Source organism: Globicephala melas, chromosome 21 (genome assembly GCF_963455315.2).
Source record: "Globicephala melas chromosome 21, mGloMel1.2, whole genome shotgun sequence".
NCBI lineage: Eukaryota > Metazoa > Chordata > Mammalia > Artiodactyla > Delphinidae > Globicephala > Globicephala melas.
Genome location: NC_083334.1, coordinates 10,355,764 through 10,375,470, shown reverse-complemented (window position 1 = coordinate 10,375,470; position 19,707 = coordinate 10,355,764). Strand labels below are relative to the sequence as shown.

The 19,707-nt window shown below is 50.8% G+C and overlaps 1 protein-coding gene across 3 annotated transcripts in view; it reads left to right on the top strand.

Moving 5' to 3' along the window:
* Positions 1–19,707, top strand: part of MYOM2 (myomesin 2) — a 94,252-nt gene continuing 74,545 nt past the window's right edge. The window contains exons 1-3 of one of the 3 annotated variants that reach the window (XM_060291635.1): positions 1–62; positions 18,176–18,294; positions 19,507–19,665. In XM_060291635.1, coding sequence (XP_060147618.1) covers positions 18,188–18,294; positions 19,507–19,665 — 266 coding nt within the window. In that variant the 5' untranslated portion in view covers positions 1–62; positions 18,176–18,187. Of the gene's footprint in view, positions 63–4,529; positions 4,646–17,689; positions 18,295–19,506; positions 19,666–19,707 lie in introns of those variants that run through there. The other 2 variants (XM_060291634.1, XM_030830234.2) reach the window with 2 other exon arrangements.

Below are 19,707 nucleotides of genomic sequence, written 5' to 3'. Positions count from 1 at the left end.
TGTATCTTTCCTTTTCACAGCATTAAAGCAGGTTCCACTCCTGATTGGACCACATCTCTTAGGTCAGTTCATTTAATTTTCTTTCAAACAATCAAATAAGGAGTATTTATCCCATGTCTATTCTATGCCAGCCCCAGGAATAGTTGTTTAAAATAAAAAGAAAATGAGACACAGTTTCGACCTCTCCTGGGGAAGAATAATAATAGCCTTATTTATGTGCATTATTGAAAATAATTTGCTCAACTTTCTAATATCAGTGCCAAATTCAACTCAGGAAGGTCATCATTTTTTTTTGCGGTATGCGGGGCTCTCACTGTTGTGGCCTCTCCCGTTGCGGAGCACAGGCTCCGGACGCGCAGGCTCAGCGGCCATGGCTCACGGGCCCAGCCGCTCCGCGGCGTGTGGGAATCTTCCCGGACCGGGGCACGAACCCGCGTGCCCTGCATCGGCAGGCGGACTCTCAACCACTGCGCCACCAGGGAAGCCCGGAAGGTCATCTTTTAATTTATGAATAATTGAGTAATTTTAGGCGCTAGGCCTACTGCAGGCCCTAGGTCTGCAGTTTTATACCTAATTGGCTGAAATTAGAATTTTATGTGAATAACCGTTCCATGAACTTAGGATACTTTTCCACTGGGGGCATCATCTGTACATTTTTTTCTCAGCGTCTTCTCCAAGTAAAATAGTCTGTGATGAGAAAAGGAATCTTTTAAAGAAGGAGGACAACGTAACGCTCAAGTCGAGATGATTCTGTGAAAGCTCCTCGTGAGCATGAAGAAAAGAAAGTGCAGCGCTCATGGGGAAGATGGCAAAACCCTGTGAACTCAGCTTTTAATCAGACCCGAAGGAAAAATACTAGTCTTTTGGAGGAAAAAAGTCATCCTCACAGAGAGAGCGCCTCTCGAGTGTTTCACTTTTTATGAAGTACATCTGGGCCCCCAAACGGTTCTGGTTCCCCAAGATGTGAAGTGACAACTTCCCCATTCGTGGGGCTGAGCTTATGCTGGTTGTAGTGAGGGTGTGGTAGTCAGGGTCCTCCAGAGAGACAGCCAACAGGACAGACGGACAGACGGGCACAAGGGGAGGTTTATTATAGGAAGTGGCCCGTGGGGTTACAGAGGCCAAGAAGCGCCCCCCATCAGCCGTCTGCAAGCTGGGGACCAGGACAGCCGGTGGTGGGACTTGGTCCAAGCTCAATTTCTGAGAACCAGGGGCCCTGACGTCTGAGGGCAGAAGGAGATGGATGTCCCAGCTCAAGAAGAGAGAGCGTTGTCCCTTCCTACACTCGTGTGTTCTATTCAGGACCTCAAAGGACTGGATGAAGCCGCCCACACTGGGGAGGGTGGTCTTACTCAGTTACTACCTCAAATGCTGATCTCTTCCAGACACACCCACCCAGACGCCCCCAGAAATACCGTTTCCCCAGCTCTCCCAGCATCCCTCAGCCCCGTCCGGGTGACACATGAAATCGGACTCCCCAGGTGACAGTAGGTACATGCCTGTTGTCTCAGAGTGTTTTTTATGGTCATTGCTCTCTTTTTTTTTTTTAACATCTTTATTGGAGTATCATTGCTTTACAATGGTGTGTTAGTTTCTGCTGTATAACAAAGTGAATCAGCTATACGTATACATATATCCCCATATCCCCTCCCTCTTGCGTCTCCCTCCCTCCCTCCCTATCCCACCCCTCTAGGTGGTCACAAAGCACCGAGCTGATCTCCCTGTGCTATGCGGCTGCTTCCCACTAGCTATCTATTTTACATTTGGTAGTGTATATATGTCCATGCCACTCTCTCACTTCGTCCCAGCTTACCCTTCCCCTTCCCCATATCCTCAAGTCCATTCTCTACTAGGTCTGTGTCTTTATTCCCGTCTTACCCCTAGGTTCTTCATGACATTTTTTTTTTCTCTTAGATTCCATATATGGTTTCAGCCTGGGTGATAAGTTGTAAGGTCCTTCATTATAACAGAATTGTGGACACATGGCTGTGAATGGGAGAATCTGGGGTTTTCCAGGAAGCCTGGGGAGCCAACACAAACATATTCTTGAGTTCAAGTAAACACAGAATTGAACGTCCTGGGGAAAATCGTTGTGGTTTTCCAGGCCTTGTCTTGTTCAAACGCCTAGTTATTGTCAGAGCAGGTCTCTGGGCCCAGATGTCACCCTGGTTCTCAGCCCTGACTGTGTCTGCTCTCAGGAACAAGGAGGTGAGAACTGAGCCGCACTGGATTCTAGAACCTGTTCCTGACCTCCACGTGCTTAGGAAGAGCTGGACCTTAAAATGCAAGTCAAAACCACCGTGAGAGATAACCTCACATCTATCAGAACGGCCATCGTCAAAAAGAACACAAATAACACATGTTGGCAAGGGTGTGGACAAAAGGGAACCCTCGCGCACTGTTGGTGGGAATGTAAATTGGTGCAGACGCTATGGAGAACAGTGTGGAGGTTCCTTTAAAAACTTAAAATAGAACTACCATATAATCCAGCAATCTCACTCCCGGGTATACATCCAAAAAAAAATGAAAATACTAATTAGAAAAGATGTTTAGAGCAGCATTATTTACAATTGCCATGATATGGAAGCAACCTAAGTGCCCATCGCCAGATGAATGGATAAAGAAGATGTGGTACATATATACAATGGAATACTTCTGAGCCGTATAAACAAATGACGTTTTGTCATTTGCAGCAACATGGGTGGGCCAGGAGGGCATTATGCTAAGTGAAATAAGTCAGGTAGAGAAAGACAAATACCGTACGATGTCAGTTATATGTGGAATCTAAAAACAAACTAGTGAATATAACAAAAAAGAAGCAGACTCACAGATGTAGACAGCAAACGAGTGGTTACCAGCGGGGAGAGGGAAGGGGGAAGGGGCACGATACGGAGAGGGGAGTAAGAGGTGCAGGCTATTAGGTATAAAATAAACTGCAAGGATAGACTGTACAGCACAGGGAATACAGCCTATATGGTATAATAACTATAAATGGAGTGTAACCTTTAAAAATTGTGAATCACTATATTGTACACCAGTAACGTGTCACATTGTACATCAGTTATACTTGAATAATAAAAAAAAAAGGATTGGACCTCAGAGCCCATGTCTGGATGCGTCCTGTGGGCCTGGCCCCTCAGCAGACTTGACCTGTGTGTGGATCACCCCGTAACTCACCCTGGCTGTGGCTTCCCTGCGTGGGTCGTGGCCCAAGTCGCTTGCTGAACTGGTCGTGGCCGTCACCTTGACCTTGACCTGGCCTCACACACCCACTGTGGGAACCAACTCCTCCCTGGAGGCTAAATCATGAGGGCCTGAAAATAAAGCTATTTGAATTTTAGTTCAAACCCATGCAAGGCATGTGACCCTGCCAACGTTTTTTAACCTTTTTGGGCCTCAGTTTCCGAGTTTATAGGGTGAAGTGAGGGCCGGACGGGATGTTCTGTCTGGTTCTGAGCGTCCCCCGTGGGCTGGCCTTGGGCCTGTCTCTGTCCTCACCGCGTGCAGCCCCCCGGAGCCCAGGGGCACGCAGTCTGTCTCCTGCTGTGCACAGGACAGGTGGTCCCTGCCAGCTGAACTCACTCCTGCACTTTCCACCCGCCTTTGTTTTATGACAGCCTCTAGTTACAAGCACCTGGCTTGTTGTGTTGTTGGTGATCTTTAAGCCGTTAAGCACTTTCAGAATCCTCTTGGCAGGACCATCCTGTGCTCTGGTTCCTGTTTCCTGGATCCTATTCTGGGCCAGGCCGCTGGCGACCGTGTTGGAGTGGGTGAGGCTCTCTTCTCCTGGCGTGATCGTTCAGGACTGAAATCATAGCGTATCTGGGCTTAGACGAGGATCATCTAATTTAAGTCTCACTTTCCCAGTGGGGAAGCCAAGGTCTGGGAGGGTGGAGAGAGTCTGCCCAAGGCACGCAGCTTCAGCAACAGATTAACAAACAGGAAAACCAGGCCCGGAGCCAGTGCCCTTGACAACAGCTCAGGGCCCTCTGGCCACGTCTTACCTCCTCTGCCCTTGCTGTGATTATTTAATGACAGGGTAGAGATTAACTTCCCATTAATTGAGGGCCATAGCTGTACACAGGAACCCGTAAATAGCGTCTACAGGATAAAGGCCATGCTTTCTCATTTAGTAAAAATATATTGTTGAGCTTGTACGATGGGCCAGGCACGATCTGGTCAAAGTGAGAGTCTGGATCTAAACCAGCTCCTGTCTCTGCGCCAGTCCTTGGCCGTTGGGGACAGTTGGTTTAGAAGAAAGGCCTACAGGGTACAGTTCTAACAGTCAGGTGGCAGCTCTCGGAGTTTTAAAACACAGCCGTGAATATTGCATTAAGGATCGCATTGTAATCCTGAACGTTGCCGAGATGTAGACATCTGTGGTTGCCTTGACAACTATAAGCGGCTTCAACGTCAGCCTTTCCTCTCCCACATGGGTTTTCGTAGCCTCTTTGGGTCTCTCCTCTGCTAAGACAATTTTTATCCTCTGTCTGGTCCAGATGAACCTCACGAGCTGGGAGACATCTGACCCCGGGTGAGCTGGGCTGCACGTCACCCATGGCCCTGGGGGCTCCCGGCACCCCCATCTCGGTGAGGAGTGTGACGGAGGTGACACGGAAGAGAATGCGCACATGATACCTGCAAGGTACAAGGCCGAGAGCTGGGGCCAGGTTTCCTAGGATTAGTTTTGATTTACAAAAGATGGAAAAACTTCGGGCTCCATTACAGAGACGCTGAGAAATGCTCCAGGCCACCCGGTTGCTTTGATGTTGGGACGAGCACACTGGTCGGGTCACCACACAGTTTCTTGCTCACAGTGAAGGAGGCACGTTAACTAGTTTGGTGTATTCAATAGGAAGCTCTCCTTTGTTGAGAGTGTTTTTTGAGTGGGTTTGGAGCTGAGCCCCTGTATTTTCGTGGCCAGCAGAGCACCCGGTGCTCAGAGCCCTGCCGGTGAGATGGGCGAGCCAGACCGGCGCGCGAGTCAGTGCGCATGCGCGGGTACCAGTCGCCCCGAGGGCCCTGGGGAGGACGTAACGGAGGAACCCCACTCAGACTGGGCTCGGAAAAGGCGCCTGAAAAATGGGTGCGCGAGATGAGGTCTGAACAGGGGTTACCTGAGCGGAAAGAGGGAGGCCGTGCAACCAACCTGGAGCCTTCCAGCCAGGACCCTGTGGGCGGGGCTCAGACGTCAAGGTGCTGGTCTTCAGATTAAGACATAAGGGCTCTGAGGGGCGTGGGGTGACTTTTTGAGACATTTATTTGGTCGTGGTCTGGAGAGTACGCGTCAGAGGAGCCAACGGGCGCGGAGAGAGGCTGTCGCCGTTCAGCAGGAGCCGGTCCCAACTTGGCCTGGGGCGATGGCCCTGGAGGGGGTCCGAGGTGGCGGGACTGAGGGTGTCCAGGAGGAAGACTGTGCAGGCTCAGAAGGGCCTGGGGGAGGCGCCCGTGCTCCCTGCCTCGTGCTGCTCGTGGGGTGGGGACCGCTGGACACGGAGACGGGGCAGCAGGAGGGGGCCCGAGTTCAGTCTTCGCCTTGTTGAGTGTAAGGTTCCATCTACGCTTCCGATGGGGGAGGGAGGGCAGCTGGACACAGACTCTGGGCGCCCCCCGCCCGGGGAGGCACCTGCTTCCAGGTGGAGCCTCCGAAGGGTAAGGGGAGGGGGCCCAGGTGGGAAGAGAAGGGGCCGTGGGCAGTGCCCTGGGGCAGCTTTGACATCTCACGGTGGGATCAAATGTCTTGGGAGGGAGGTGGCCGTAGGGGTCAGACGGTGGCCGGAGGTTGAGGAACCTGAGAGCAGACACGTCCCTTGGAGGTGGTGACACGGGGTCGTGGGTGACAGAGCTATTTTGGTGAGTGATGTGATGGGAACAGAAGGTGGATTGGAAGAGGCCAAAGGACGAATGGAAAGGGGATAAACGGGGAATGCGAGCATGTGCAGGTTGGGAGCCAGGCCAGGAGGGCGAGGCTGCAGCTGGAGCGCGTGTGGGGCTGGGGGCCCTGTTCCCACGGCCGGAGGACGCTGGAAGGACGTTCGGGTAGTGATGCGGCTGCGGGGCGACAGCGTGGACACCCTGAGCAGACAGGAGGGTGAGACCAGGCGCCCCCCGGGCCTCGGCCGACACCCTGGGTGTGAGGCAGGGGTGTCTCCTGGGGTTCCCACTCACAGCACCCTGGCTGTGTGTGTGCATGGGCGGGGGTCACCTTCGTTTCTGAAAGGTTTTTTCCTTCTTTTGGCTGAATACCGTCCTTTGCGTTGTTTCCGTGAAAACTCCTTCCTAGCCTCATTCCTCTGCAGAAAATGTCTTGTTCCTCTTTTTGCTTTTAAGCTTTCCTCTTAATCACTGACTTTAAGCGCTTGGATACCGATATGACTTGCATAGTTTCATCCATGTTTCTTGAAGTTGATGTTTGTTGAGCTTCTTGTGGCTGTGGGTTTATAGTTTTAGCAGTTTTAGGAACATTTTGCAAGTTATTTCTTCAAATATTTTCTTCTGTGCAGCCCGATCTCTCGGGGACCCGAATTCCATGTGTGCAATTACCTGCCTCAAGATGTCCTGCAGCTCTCTGAGTCTCTTTTTATTTTTTCCCATCTTTTTTCTCTGTGTCTTTTATCTTGTATATGTTCTATTGTTGCATCCTCAGTATTCAGCGATATTTGTTTCTGAAGTAATGTGCCGTCAATCCCATCAGTACCTGAAAAACCTCAGACGTGGAACTTTCTAAAAGTTTCACTTGGATCTTCTCAATACCGTCTGTGTTTTTATTTAGCATGTTCAATGCATTCCCTCCTTCTTGAGCTTATAGAGATGTGAGAGCAGCCTTACCTTAGGGTAATTTGATGTGTTGCTTAGTCTGTGCCCTGTTGAGGACCTCTTCACATGTCCCGTGAACTGTGAGCTTTTCCTTTCTGGCTGATGGGCTCACAAAGTGTTCCTGACCCTCTATGAGCTCTGGGGATTATTCCGCACGAGAGGGATGGGGTCCACAGCACGGGGGGTGTGGGTATTAGCCTTAGGAGCGGAGGAGAGAAAGGGAGTGTGGTTAAAAATGTTTATTAAGTTCTTAATTTCTATAGTTGGATTTTTCAGTTCTAGAATTTTCGTTTTATTCTTTTTAAACAATAAATTCTAAGAGAAAAGTCTAGATGACTTTGAGCATGGCGATGACTTTTTAGGTACAACACCAAAGACACGATTCATGAAAGAAATAATTGATCAGTGGGACTTGGTGAAAATTAAAAATGTCTGCTCTGTGCAGAACACTGTCAAGACAATGAACAGACAAGTCACAGACTGGGAGCAGGATTTGCCAAAGACATATCTGATAAAGGACTCATCCAAAATACACAAAGGGCTATTAAAAATCAACAAAAGAAAATGAAAACCCTGATTAAAAACTGGGCAAAAGACTTGAACAGACACTTCACCAAGGAAGATGCAAAGATGGCAAGTAGCATATGAGAGGATGCTCCACATCACGTGTCATCAGGGAAGTGCAAACTAAAACAAGGAGGCACCACTACGCACCTATTAGAAGGGCCAAGACCCAGAGCACTGACACCATCAAATGCTGGTGAGGGTGCGGAGCAACGGGAACGCTCATCACTGCTGGCGGGGATGCAGAGGTGGGAATACAGCTACTTTGGAAGTCAGTTGGGCAGTTTCTCACAAAACTAAACATACTCTTACCCTGTGATCCAGCGATGGTGCTGGATGAGTTGGAAGACTCATGAAAACAAGTTTCACGAGTTAAAATTCATGTTCACGTAAACGTTTGCACAGGGAAGTTTATGGCAGCTTTATTCATAATTGCTAAGACTTGGAAGCAACCAAGATGTCCTTCAGTAGGTGAGTGGATAATATAAACTGTGGTGTATCCAGACAATGGAATATTATTCAGCACTGATAAGAAATAAACCTTCAAGCCATGAAAAGTCATGGAGGAACCTCAAATGCATATCACTGAGTGAAAGAAGCCAACCTGAAAAGTCCACAAACTGTGTGACATTCTGGAAAAGGCAAAACTATAGAGATAGTATAAAGATCAGTGGTTGCCAGGGGTTGGGGGGAGGGATGAATAGAGCACAGAAGATTTTTAGTCGATGAATCTCCTCTATATGTTACTGTAATGTGAATAAATGTCATATATTTGCCAAAACCCATATAAAGTACACCAAGAGGGACCCCGAATGTAAGAGGACTTGGAGTGATAATTGTGACAAAGGCACCCCTGTTGTGGAGTGTTGGTCATGGGGGCGGGTGTGTATGTGGGGGGACCAGAGTAGATGGAAACCACCATACTTTCCACTCCATTTTGCTGTGAACCTAAAACTGCTCTAAAAAAGTCTGTTTAAAAAAAAAAAAAAGAGTAGGGCTTCCCTGGTGGCGCAGTGGTTAAGAATCCGCCTGCCAATGCAGGGGACACGGGTTCGAGCCCTGGTCCGGGAAGTTCCCACATGCTGCGGAGCAACGAAGCCCACGCGCCACAACTACTGAGGCTGCGTCTAGAGCTCGCGAGCCACAGCAACAGAAACCCGGGTGCCTAGAACCCGTGCTCCGCAGCAAGAGAAGCCACCGCGATGAGAAGCCCGCGCACCACAACGAAGAGTAGCCCCCGCTCGCCACAGCTAGAGAAAGCCCGTGCGCAGCAACGAAGACCCACCACAGCCAAAAAGAAATAAATAAAAGAAATAAATTAATTAAAAAAAAAGAGTAAAGGATAAATTACCAAAAAAATATACGTTATTAAAAAAATAAACTCCAGTTCTCTGATGAAATTCTCCATTCTGTAGTCTTTTTTCTTGACCACAGATATTTTAAAAAAGGGGTGGTTTCATCTCTCTGAACGAGGTCACACTCGTACGACGAACATTTTCAGAAAGTTCTCATCTAGACATGTGCTTTTCTTGAGGTTTAAACCATTCTCCCGTATAATCCAGATATGGAACACACAGACACACATGTCTAGGAAGAAAGACATTCTGAAGAGAGAGAGAAGGACAAAGCACGTTTCTCCAAGTGTACCTCCTTTGTGGTACTCACATTTCCGGGGCTTGAAAGGGAGGGCCAGTGATGGGGCTGATGGCCTAATGGAGTTGTCCGGGTCTACGGTTCTCGTTTCTCATATGCAGGGTTTGCTTACCATTCGAGGTGCTGCTTCATTGCCTAAAATGTGAGATTGTTTGAGAGGGCTGAGAAAATTCTGGTTGCCCTTTGGAGCAGCTGAGAACATGGACAGGAAGCCAGACAGGAAGCTGGTGTTTAAAATCCTGCTCTGTGGTTTCTCTTGGGTGAGTTATTTACTGAGCTCCTCTAGGACATGCCTGCCTCAGTGGGGCAGCTGCCTCACAGGCTGGTTGTGCTCCAGGGGGGGCAGGGTCCAGGGGGGACAGGGTCCAGGGGGGCAGGGTCCAGGGTGGGCAGGGTCCAGGGGGCAGGGTCCGGGGGACAGGGTCCAGGGGGCAGGGTTGGGGGGACAGGCTTAAGCCCCCATACAGGCAGGCCAGCAGTCTGAAGGGAGTGAAATTCATGGGGGAGTTGTGATGGGCATTGCCCCCCTCCCCTGTGGGGCCTGTCAGGTGGCGTCTGCTGGGAAGATGGCTGAGCAGGGCAGTGAGCTGGGCAGTGCATGTGTCCAGCTTAGAGGCTCAGGATGGGCCACTGCAGCAAGAATGTCAGGATCAGTTCTCTTTGGTGAGAAGTGAAACCCTCAACAACAGAGAGCTGAGCAGTCGGGAGAAAGAGCTTGCGCATTTGGGGCTAAGGGGGCCCAGTTCTCCGGGCGCCCCTCCTGGCAGCCATCTGTTAGGGGGGACCCACTGTGGACATGAGGAGATAAAGGCCAGCACACGTTCCAGACGGCCAGCAGCGCCGTTTCCACCGTCATTGACGCTCTGCTTCGTGTTCTCGCCAAAGCCTGGAAGCTTCTTTTTGACGGGCCTTCGATCTTTGCAACATGAAATAGTCACGAATATCCGGCCAGTTGGATAGACGTTTTCTAAACTGCGTTAGACCATTTCTTTTGGTGCTTTCTGAGACAGAATGTATGGAAGTTAACAAAATATCTTAGAATAATTTTACTTTTTTCAAGTATTCGAACAGATTTTTCTGCATTGAGCATCTATTTTGGCCCTGTGCTATAATTTCATGAAATCCTTAGGACTTAACTTTGCCCCGTAATCCATGTGACCCCGAGGTTTCCATGATTCAGAACGTTTCTGATGCCACGTTTTAGCTTTCAGTCTCCTTTTTTATGTCCTCTGACATTTCTCCTTGATATCATGTTTTTCCTCCATCTTATTGCAAATTTTAGCTAAATTTGTAGAAGTAAAATCACTGAAGCTTTTCTTTGCATTAGTCAGGATTCTTTAGGTCACACGTGATGGAAACCCAATGCCAAGTGGCTTCAGTAAAAAAAAAAGGGAATCCCTGTGGTTGGGAAGCCGGGGAGGGTGGCTGTAACTCACACCTCTGACCACATCCTCCGGGTTTCCTCTCTTCGGCTCCTGTCTGCTTGCAGGTTCAGCCCACGTTCGGAACATAGATGGCAGTGTTTAGGGAGGACAGTGAATGGCTGGATGGAGAGGATGCAGGGATGCTCAGATGGTGAAGTAAACAGCTTTTACTCTGTGCCTTTGTGATATCTTGTTTTTTTTAATGAAGTATAGTTGATTTACAAGATTGTGTTAGTTTCAAGTGTACAGCAGAGTGACTCAGTTATGCATATATATCAATATATATTTCTTTTCCAGATTATTTTCCACTATCTCAGTAGGTTATGACAAGATATTGAATATAGTTCCCTGTGCTGTACAGTAGGTCCTTGTGTGTTACCTATTTTATATACAGCAGTGTGTATATGTTAATCCCAAACTCCTAATTTATCTCTCCCCCCCTTTCCCCTTTGGTAACCATAAGTTTGTTTTCTATGTCTTTGAGTCTGTTTCTGTTTTATATATGGATTCATTTGTACTATCTTTTTAGATTCCACATATAAGCGACATCATATGATATTTGTCTTTCTCTGTCTGACTTACTTCACTTAGTATGATAATCTCTAGGTACATCCACGTTGCTGCAAATGGCATGATTTCATTCTTTTTAATGGCTGAGTAGTATTCCATCGTATGTATGTACCACGTCCTCTCTATCCATCCATCTGTCGATGGGCACTGGGGTTGCTTCCGTGTCTTGTGTGCCTTTGTGGTATTTATCTCGCTCATCCATTGACCTGTGCTGCTGGTCCTTGGCTACGTTCCCGATAAGCCAGATGTGGGAACAGGGAGTTTCTTGGACTCCCAGGCACTTCCTATATATTATTCTCACTAATTTTTGCAGCAGACTTAAAAGCCAGTTGTTCTCACACACATTGTGCCAGCGGGGAAACAGCCCCACTGCAGCTGAGCCTGGGACATGGCTGCAGTCAGCTCTGGCCTCTGAGGCGGGGCATCCCGACTCGGCCCGCCTCTCGGCGATAGGCTCCCTGTGACAGCCCTGATCAATCATGCCAGTCGTGTGTTATTTATACTTGGACACATGCTGCACCCTGCAGTCATCTGGGCGGGTTAGATGCTGCGCACGCCGGTGGTAATAACTATAAATAAGACGTAACTTGCCGACTAGGCATGGGTCCTCTTTTAGGTAGAAGTTCTGGCTAAATTAACCCCAGGATGAAACCAAGTCAGAGCTTGAGTCATCTCTGAAATAAATTTTTAAAAACCCAACCAAACACACACACATGCACCCCAGAGGCCACCTTCCCTCCATCCACGGCTAACAGCACCCTCGGGATTTGGTGTCAAAACAGTGAAAATGCTTATTGCAATCAAGTCTGTGTTAGAGACTCATCTGCGAGCGTCCGTTTAGGTACCAGGGAAACTTTAGCCCCAAAGCATTAAAGATACGTCTGCAAATTTTTGTTCGGGGTGCAGCGGAGTCTGGGGAGGGCGGGCGGGGGATGTCAGGGCCCTGCCCTCTTTTTCTCGGTCGGTAGCTGCTTCCTCAGTTTCCTGGGCGTGAGAAATGCACTTTGCGAGTCGGGAAGGATGCTTTTCACTTTTCGATTTTTCCGCCTCGAATGAAACTTTTTCCCTCCTAAGAGCAGGCTGATGATTTATGATGCAGGTATCAGCGAGGGGCCAGGCTTCCCAAGGGTCTATAAATAGCATCTCCTCAGCCATAAATGGGAGGGAGGCTGGACGTTTGGAGGGAGACGTGCTTTGCTTCCCTCGGCCAGAGCCTGCAGCCCGGTGAGCCCGTGGGGCAGACGCTGTCTCCTCTTCGCCCCCTTCCTTTCTCTCTGGGTGAGTTTCCTCCGCTTCTTTCCTTTTCTGATGTGAGGCTTTGGAGGAAGGAAGGATAGCGTGCAGAAGCTGGCTGCACTCAGATTTCCTAAGCAGAGGGTGTCAGGGTGAAGCCATGGGAACCGACGAACTCCGCTCCATGCAGAAAGCCAGCCAGTAATTAGAGCCAAGGTCTGGGTTTCTTTGACTGGATTCGAATACTTTCTGTGTTGTTAGGAGGTTCTGAGCCCCTTCCCAGCCCTCGCACTTTAGCCCTGGTTTTTGCAGCATCTCCTTTTGGTCCCTGAGTTGGTTGATGGATGTCTGCAATTTTCACGAGTCACAGAAATGAGAGCCTCTGTCAGGAGAGGGCAGGTTTGAAATGGTGTGAAATAAAATTGGATATTTCCTTAAGAGAAACAGAAAGAAAGCAGGGCTATTCAGCTCAGACCTGACTGTAGCATCTAGGGCAGGGGACAAAAACAGTACTTCTTGTCACTGTTTCTAAGTTCTCCCCTCACAGTGATGCTTTTCTCCTTTGTGCTTTTTCATGCGTTATGATCCTGCAGGATTTTCAGGCTCGGTTTCCCTAAGAGAGCCTGAGCTTCCTCTGGTCATGCTCTTGAAACGCTGCCCCAGAAAAATGCAGTGGAGTTGGATGCCTGCACCCAGGAGGCCCGGGAGGGGCAGTGAGGCAGGAACGTGGGGTCTCAGTGCTTGGAAACGCTTAGCTCTCTCCACCTCCTGGTCTCAAGGTCCTTCCTCACTGAGTAGAAGTAAGACAGGCGTCGAAGAGCACACGCAGCAAAGATCATTTAGAGTAGCTATTTACTGGACTAAGTCTGGGCTCTATGTGCAGCAAATTCGCATGACGCTAACTCTGAATTAGGGACCTTCACCCATGTGCCTGTGCGTCATGAAAACAAGGGTAAAGTTTATGGGATGAAATACTTGTGTCACCGTTGATTTGTTTTTAATTCTCGCCATTTATGAAAAATGTGGTAAGTCGCTGGGTTGCTGGAAAGCTTCTGTCCGGGAAGCAGCGCATTATCTTGTCTCTCCATCTAATTCGATCCTGCTTAAGCGTTGGGCCCGGGTGGGTCAGGCTGCCTGGAAGAACCCTGGAGCTTCAGGGAGAGAGGTAGCTGAGCGACCTGCTAAGACATTCAGTCCTGGGGCTGAGAGGCTCTTTGGGGGACACTTGGGAAGCTGGCTGACAGACGTTAGACGTCAGGCCACGTCGGATGGTGAGGATTTTGAGAGTTATGCTGTGCTCAGTTATATTTACTTTTGGAGCTGAGTAGTTTGGAAAAACCTTGGGGAAAGTAGTCCCCGATGTGAATGGAACCCGTCTTGGGAACCGAGGGCACAGTTCCTTGGGGCTGTGGACAGACTGTACCCGTTCTGTTTCTCCAAAAGAGCTTTACCTTGGTGTGTTCATGGACTTCAACAACTTTAGCTGCACAAACAACCATTTCTTTTATTAAATGGAAGTAAATTGTGTTTTCATTGAAACGTTTTCACAGATTAAAACCCTTCTTGGTGACATGAGAGATCGGTTCCAAATAGTCCTCTCAGGAAGGGATCAGGGTGGAGCCTGTCACGGACGCACGGCCCCCAGTGCTTGACAGGCTCGCGTTTCATTTCAGTGTCATGATTCCCAAAGGTGTCAGGAGCGATGGTGGGTGGGAAGCAGGCCGGTGCCGAGTCAGACGCCGGGATGGAAATTTGGCTTCGTCACCGGGAACCAGTGACCTGAGGGTTAGTTTCATCATCTGAAGCGGTTTCCTCATAGGAAAGGTCGAGATTCGAACCAGGACAGAATAAGGTGACGCATCTCAAGTTGTGTAAAGTCACTCACGATCGCTGAAAACACCAGAACCTGTGTGTTTCACCAAGGTCGACTCTGCTTCTGTGGTATTTGAGGGCGGTCAGTGGGCGGAGCAGTGTTGCCTCCGGTGGTTTTAAACTTGGCCACAGATCCGGGCGCCGCTGGCGCTTGAAGGAATGTTCCTGCCTCCTCCTCTGGCCCCTCTGTTCTCAGCAAAACAAATTGAGACCCGAGAGCTGGGTGGGCGGCAGGGTCAGCGCTGGAATCCCGCCCCCGACGCCCCCTCCATGCGGGACTCACCCCCCAGAACTGTGCTGGGGGCCGCTGTCTTCGCTGTGTTTTGAGGCGTCAGCTGGGGGTCGTTTCCCTAAAGAGGAGAAAGTGGAGGGAGCTCTGTGCACACCGCCCGCCACGCCCTCCTCTCGGTGGGGTCCCCCTAGCACAGCTGGCCACGCCCCTCACGGCCCCAGGCTGAGGGGGGTTGGAGCCCATGCTGAGCCTGCAGGGAACTCGCTTCCACGAGGCGTCCTCCCCCCTGTCTGCAGGTCCCCAGTGGGGACAGGGACACCTGGGCAGGTTCTGGAATTTTTTTTTAAATTTTATTTATTTATTTTTGGTTGCGTTAGGTCTTCCTTGCTGCACACGGGCTTTCTCTAGTTACGGCGAGCGGGGGCTACTCTTCGTTGTGGTGTGTGGGCATCTCATTGTGGTGGCTTCTCTTGTTGCGGAACACGGGCTCTAGGCGCACAGGCTTCAGTAGTTGTGGCACGCAGGCTCAGTAGTTGTGGCTCACGGGCTTAGTTGCTCTGCTGCATGTGGGATCTTCCCGGACCAGGGCTCGAACCCGTGTCCCCTGCATTGGCAGGCGGACTTTTAACCACTGTGCCACCAGGGAAGTCCCCAGGTTCTGGAATTTGAGGTCCACTGAGCAGAGCCCAAATGGGTGGCCTGGCGTGGGCTTGGGCTGTGTGGTGGCCCTTCCTGTGCACCTGGGCTGGGCTTGAGGCTCATACAGTCAGTGAGTGTGGGCAGGGGGCCCCATGCACAGAAGGTGGGAGTTTGCTGCCTTCCCCGGAGCAGGCGTCCCTAAGATGTCTCTGTCCTTGAAATGCAATGGCCCCCCGGTCCAGGCTTGGCCGGCGCGGGGCAGGGCAGGTGCTCCAAGTGCGGGTGGGTCAGCATCATGTCCACTCAGTTAGCAGAGAATCACGTGGGCTGAGCCCTGGGTACCGCCGCGGTCCCATGGTGTCTTGGGGGTCGTACCTCCAGCAAGTCCACGGTCAGAGCGAGAGCACGGGAACCACGTGCACTCGACTCCGGCCCTGCCCCTGATCGCCAAAAAGCGCCTGCTCCCGGCAGGAGGCGCGAGGACTCAGCGGCCACACTGGCGTCATGTCAGCCCAGGACACGCCGGGTGCTGACTGCACTCAGAGCCCGCAGGTTGCTGGCTCTGAGCAGGAGCAGGGTCCCACCAAGGGGGGGCTCTGACGGTGCTAGCTGCCACACTCTACACATGTCGAGATAGCTTATCCTCTCCGGTCACCTCGGCCATTTTTGGATTCTTCCCTCTGCCAAGAAACACACCCGGATCTGCAGGGTGACTCCACACAGATGTAAGTAAATACTGTGACGGGACAGGACCATGCAACAGCAGGTGCAGGGGCTGTTCTGGGTTTTTCTGCTGTAGCTGACTTTTCCTCCATGAGTGCAGGGGTGATGGGAGAAGGCGTCTAGATGACACTGGCTCCAAGTGGCGACCCGTGTGCCCCAACACATCAATCCAGTGACCTGTCCCCAGCAACGGAGTGTGTACCTTATGGACGGAAGCTTTCCTTGAAGATTCACCCTGAGTAACTCATTGGAAAATCCCAGAGATGCAGTCGAGGATATTGTGCAAGTGTTAAAGTGATAAGTGCACGTTTTCAGACACCTGCAGAATTCAACTTAACAGCAACAAACGATAGTGTGCTAGGGGCGGCCCCCAGTTGTTTGTTCCTCCCTACCAAGCACGGTGCCAGCACCGTGCAGATTCAGTAGAATGTCCAAGATAGAGAAATGATAGGTCAGCCCAAGGTCACTTCACAGTAGTGCTGGAGTCGGAAGTCAATCCTAAGCCTGTCAGGTGTCAAAACCTGTGCGCTTGACCTCAACGTTATGGTACCTCTTTCAAACCGGGGGTGGAGTGGAGGGGGTATGTTTTTATTGGGTTCTTTGAGGTGCAGGCACTCTATTATATATTTATAGTCAAATGTATGCCAGCCACACACTGGACCCTCAATGGAGAGGTTTTTAGGAGGGAATTTTGAGGTGAGTTAGTGTGGAGAAGTATAGAAGACCCCGAAGGAGAAGTCTGGCAGCCTCTGGATGGGCAGGCACTTTTTGTATGTTTTTAGGGAAATCACTTCTCCTCTCTGGCTGTCGGGTCCCCTGCCCCACTCGTCCTCCCCCATAGAATAGGGGTTTGGATAATCCCCAAGGATCTTTCCAAGCTCTATAATTCTGTGATTCTAGAAAATCACAGTCTAAAGGGAACGGATCCTGAGACATAGACTTCGAGCAAATTCTATGCTTGTAAGGTTTTCTAACATTTGCTTAGAGGTGTGCGCTGCAATGAGGAATGAGGGTGAGGGCTCGTCTCAGGACAGGACCTGGCATTTTCTGCCCGTTTCCACCCCCGTGTCCCCTGGGGCTGTGCTGTGAGGCCTCCTAAGGGTCCTTCTTTAAATCGGGGCAGATTATTCCAATTTCAACACAGAGGACAAAAATGGAGCTCGGGTTTGGAGGAGTTCTTGTGCCCCTTTATTTGGGAGGTTAATAATCACAGGGCGGGCTTCCCTGGTGGCGCACTGGTTGAGAGTCCGCCTGCCGATGCCGGGGACACGGGTTTGTGCCCCGGTCCGGGAAGATCCCACATGCCGCGGAGCGGCTGGGCCCGTGAGCCATGGCCGCCGAGCCTGCGTGTCCGGAGCCTGTGCTCTGCAACGGGAGAGGCCACAACAGTGAGAGGCTCGCGTACCGTAAAAAAAAAAAAAAAAAAAAATCACAGGGATTTAGGGACATTGTCTGCGTCCCTTTTTAGAGAGAGTCAAGCAGCCTGGTAAGTTGGCATTTTACTTATTTGGGTGAACACGTGCAGCAAACGGCCGTCTAATACCTGCACTGCCTCAAATCCCCACATCCTTGCTGCAGGGTGGGTCTCGAAGACTTCTTGTTTGGGGAGAATTTAGCCAAAGAGCGCTCACTTCCCCGCATCCCCCAGACTGTGGAGCTGGGCTCAGCCCCCAGGCCTGCCCCTCCCAACCAAGCAGGCCGACAAGTAGCCAGTAAGATGGGATTTTAGGGGGCTGGGTCTGGAAGGCTTCCTGGAGACCGTTCTGTTCTCAAACCCCCCTTCAGAGCAGGAGAGTCTTCACTTCCTGCGTGGATGCGGAAACCTCCATGCGGCTGCATGCTTTCCGGGGCGACGTTTCCTGTCTGCTTTTCCCGAGGTCCTGAGCCCCAGGGTTTTCCTGCTTCCCACTTTGCCCCTGGGATGCCCTCTGCCCGCCCCACCTCCACCCATCACCTCCCCAGTCCATTGGGCTCTTCTCAAATGTCACCCGCTTCAGGGCCTCTGACTGCCGTGGCCCTGGGCCACGTGCTCCCCCCCACCCCCCGTTACTTCCCAGCACGTTTTGTGTCTCCTTTGCTCTTATCTCCTCCTCTCTTGTATTCTGTTTGTTTACTTCTGTGACCTGTGCTTTAATTATTTTTATCCTTATTGCTCACAAGGTAGTTTATAGACATGGAGTGAGTTTACAATTAAGTGAAACGTGCGGCTCAATCTTCTAATTTTTATGGAAGCAAAGAGAAATGAAGTCAGGTCCCAGGGAACTTAATAGGCATCCAGGATTATTTCCTCTTATAGACTCTTTCTTACATTCTCTTCCCCCACAAGGGTTTTGCTAATTGGAGTTGATTTTCCTCTTTGGAACAACCTAAAAGGTTAGTGTGAATTGCAGGAGCCTGATTACTTTAGAAATTCCAGGACCTCTGCTCTGTTTGTTACTCTTTTTCCTAGGTGTCCACAAAGATGTCGCTTGTTGCCGTGCCCTTCTACCAAAAGAGACACAAACACTTTGACCAGTCATACCGTAATATTCAAACAAGGTACCTTGTGGATGAATATGCAGCGAAAAAGTAAGTTGTAATTCACTGATGGGGGCAGGCCGAGCCTTGATGACGAGCTTTGTCTGACTTTCAAGGCAAGAAGCTTTATCCAGTCCCCTGAAGACTGGAGGTGAACTGGTTTAGCCGGGGAGGTAGGGAGGGCCGTGCTTCCCGATGCCCGTGTCCAGAGCCAGACGGGGAACGTGGCTGACCTGGCTGCACAGCAAACTTTATGTGGGGCACTGCATGGCATCGTGGCAGGTCCTGGCAGATCCTAGTAGATCCTGGCAGGTCCTGGAAGATCCTGGGAGATCCCGGCAAATCCTGTAGATGCCGGCAGGTCCTGGTAGACTGGCTCTTAGCCCCTGGTTTAGCTCATGAGTCCTGGACCTTCAGTAATTGCTCCTTGACTTCACTCTTCTTCATATGCCTTCCAGAGCTAGAATCTAAAAGGTCACCAAACAGCGAGGGCGATGAGAAGGAAACCCATGGGCAAGAATGTCGGTGGGACAGAAGTTAACGGGGTCCGAGTGAAGATGGGATGGAAGCCCATCTCAATGATAATTTTGCTATGTTAATAATAATGTTGCAAAAGGTAGACTTTTCGTTCACTGCCTGATAGGCTGGTGTCAAGCCGCAGGCTCATCTGTGAGTTTCTGAGGTTCTGCGTCTGCAGGGGCCAGCGGCACATGCCCTGGCCGCCCACGTTTCCCCGGTGTTAATTTAGGAGGTGGACGCCGGGCACAGGCTCCGGCCTCAGGTCCCCGTCCAGGCCCCTGTATTTAGAACCGCCTGTGGTCCTTTGTGCTTAGCTGCCATCCTGGTAACAAACAAAGCCAAACATTCTGTGCCCCTCCCAGCAGCCTCAGGGAGCTTCGGATCCCTTAAGATTTACATATATATATAATCATGGCCTCAGGCCAAAAGGGCCTGGAAGGCACTGGCTGGCCTGAGGGAGGGGCAGGGGTGTCGTGCAGCTGAGTCTGGGGGCACGTCCCTGTGGGGGATGGGCCTGTGCAGTCGGGCTGGAGGCCACACTTAGGGGGGTGTGTGTGTGTGTGTTCACATGTGCCAGTAAGCGCATACATGCAGGTGTGCCTGTAGGCATGTGCATGTGTGTGTGTCCGCATGTGCAGGTGTGGGTGCCCTGCATTTCGAGGATGGTTTGGGGGCGTGATGCTGTTTGTGACGATGCATTTTTACACTTCTCCACCACATGTGATTTTTCCCATGTTCGCCAAGGCGCGCTTCCACCCAGACGTCTTCCCAGAAATCTGTCACTCAGGAGTCGTCCTCGCAGAGAGAGTCCAGCCAGACGGCACCGGGGGGGACCACCTGCAGGTTGTGTGCCAGGAAGGTGAGCTCCGCGCTGGAAGAGGACGAGCAGGAAAGGAAGCACAGGTAACGCCCTGCCCTCTCTGCCTGCAGCTGGGCCAGCCCCGG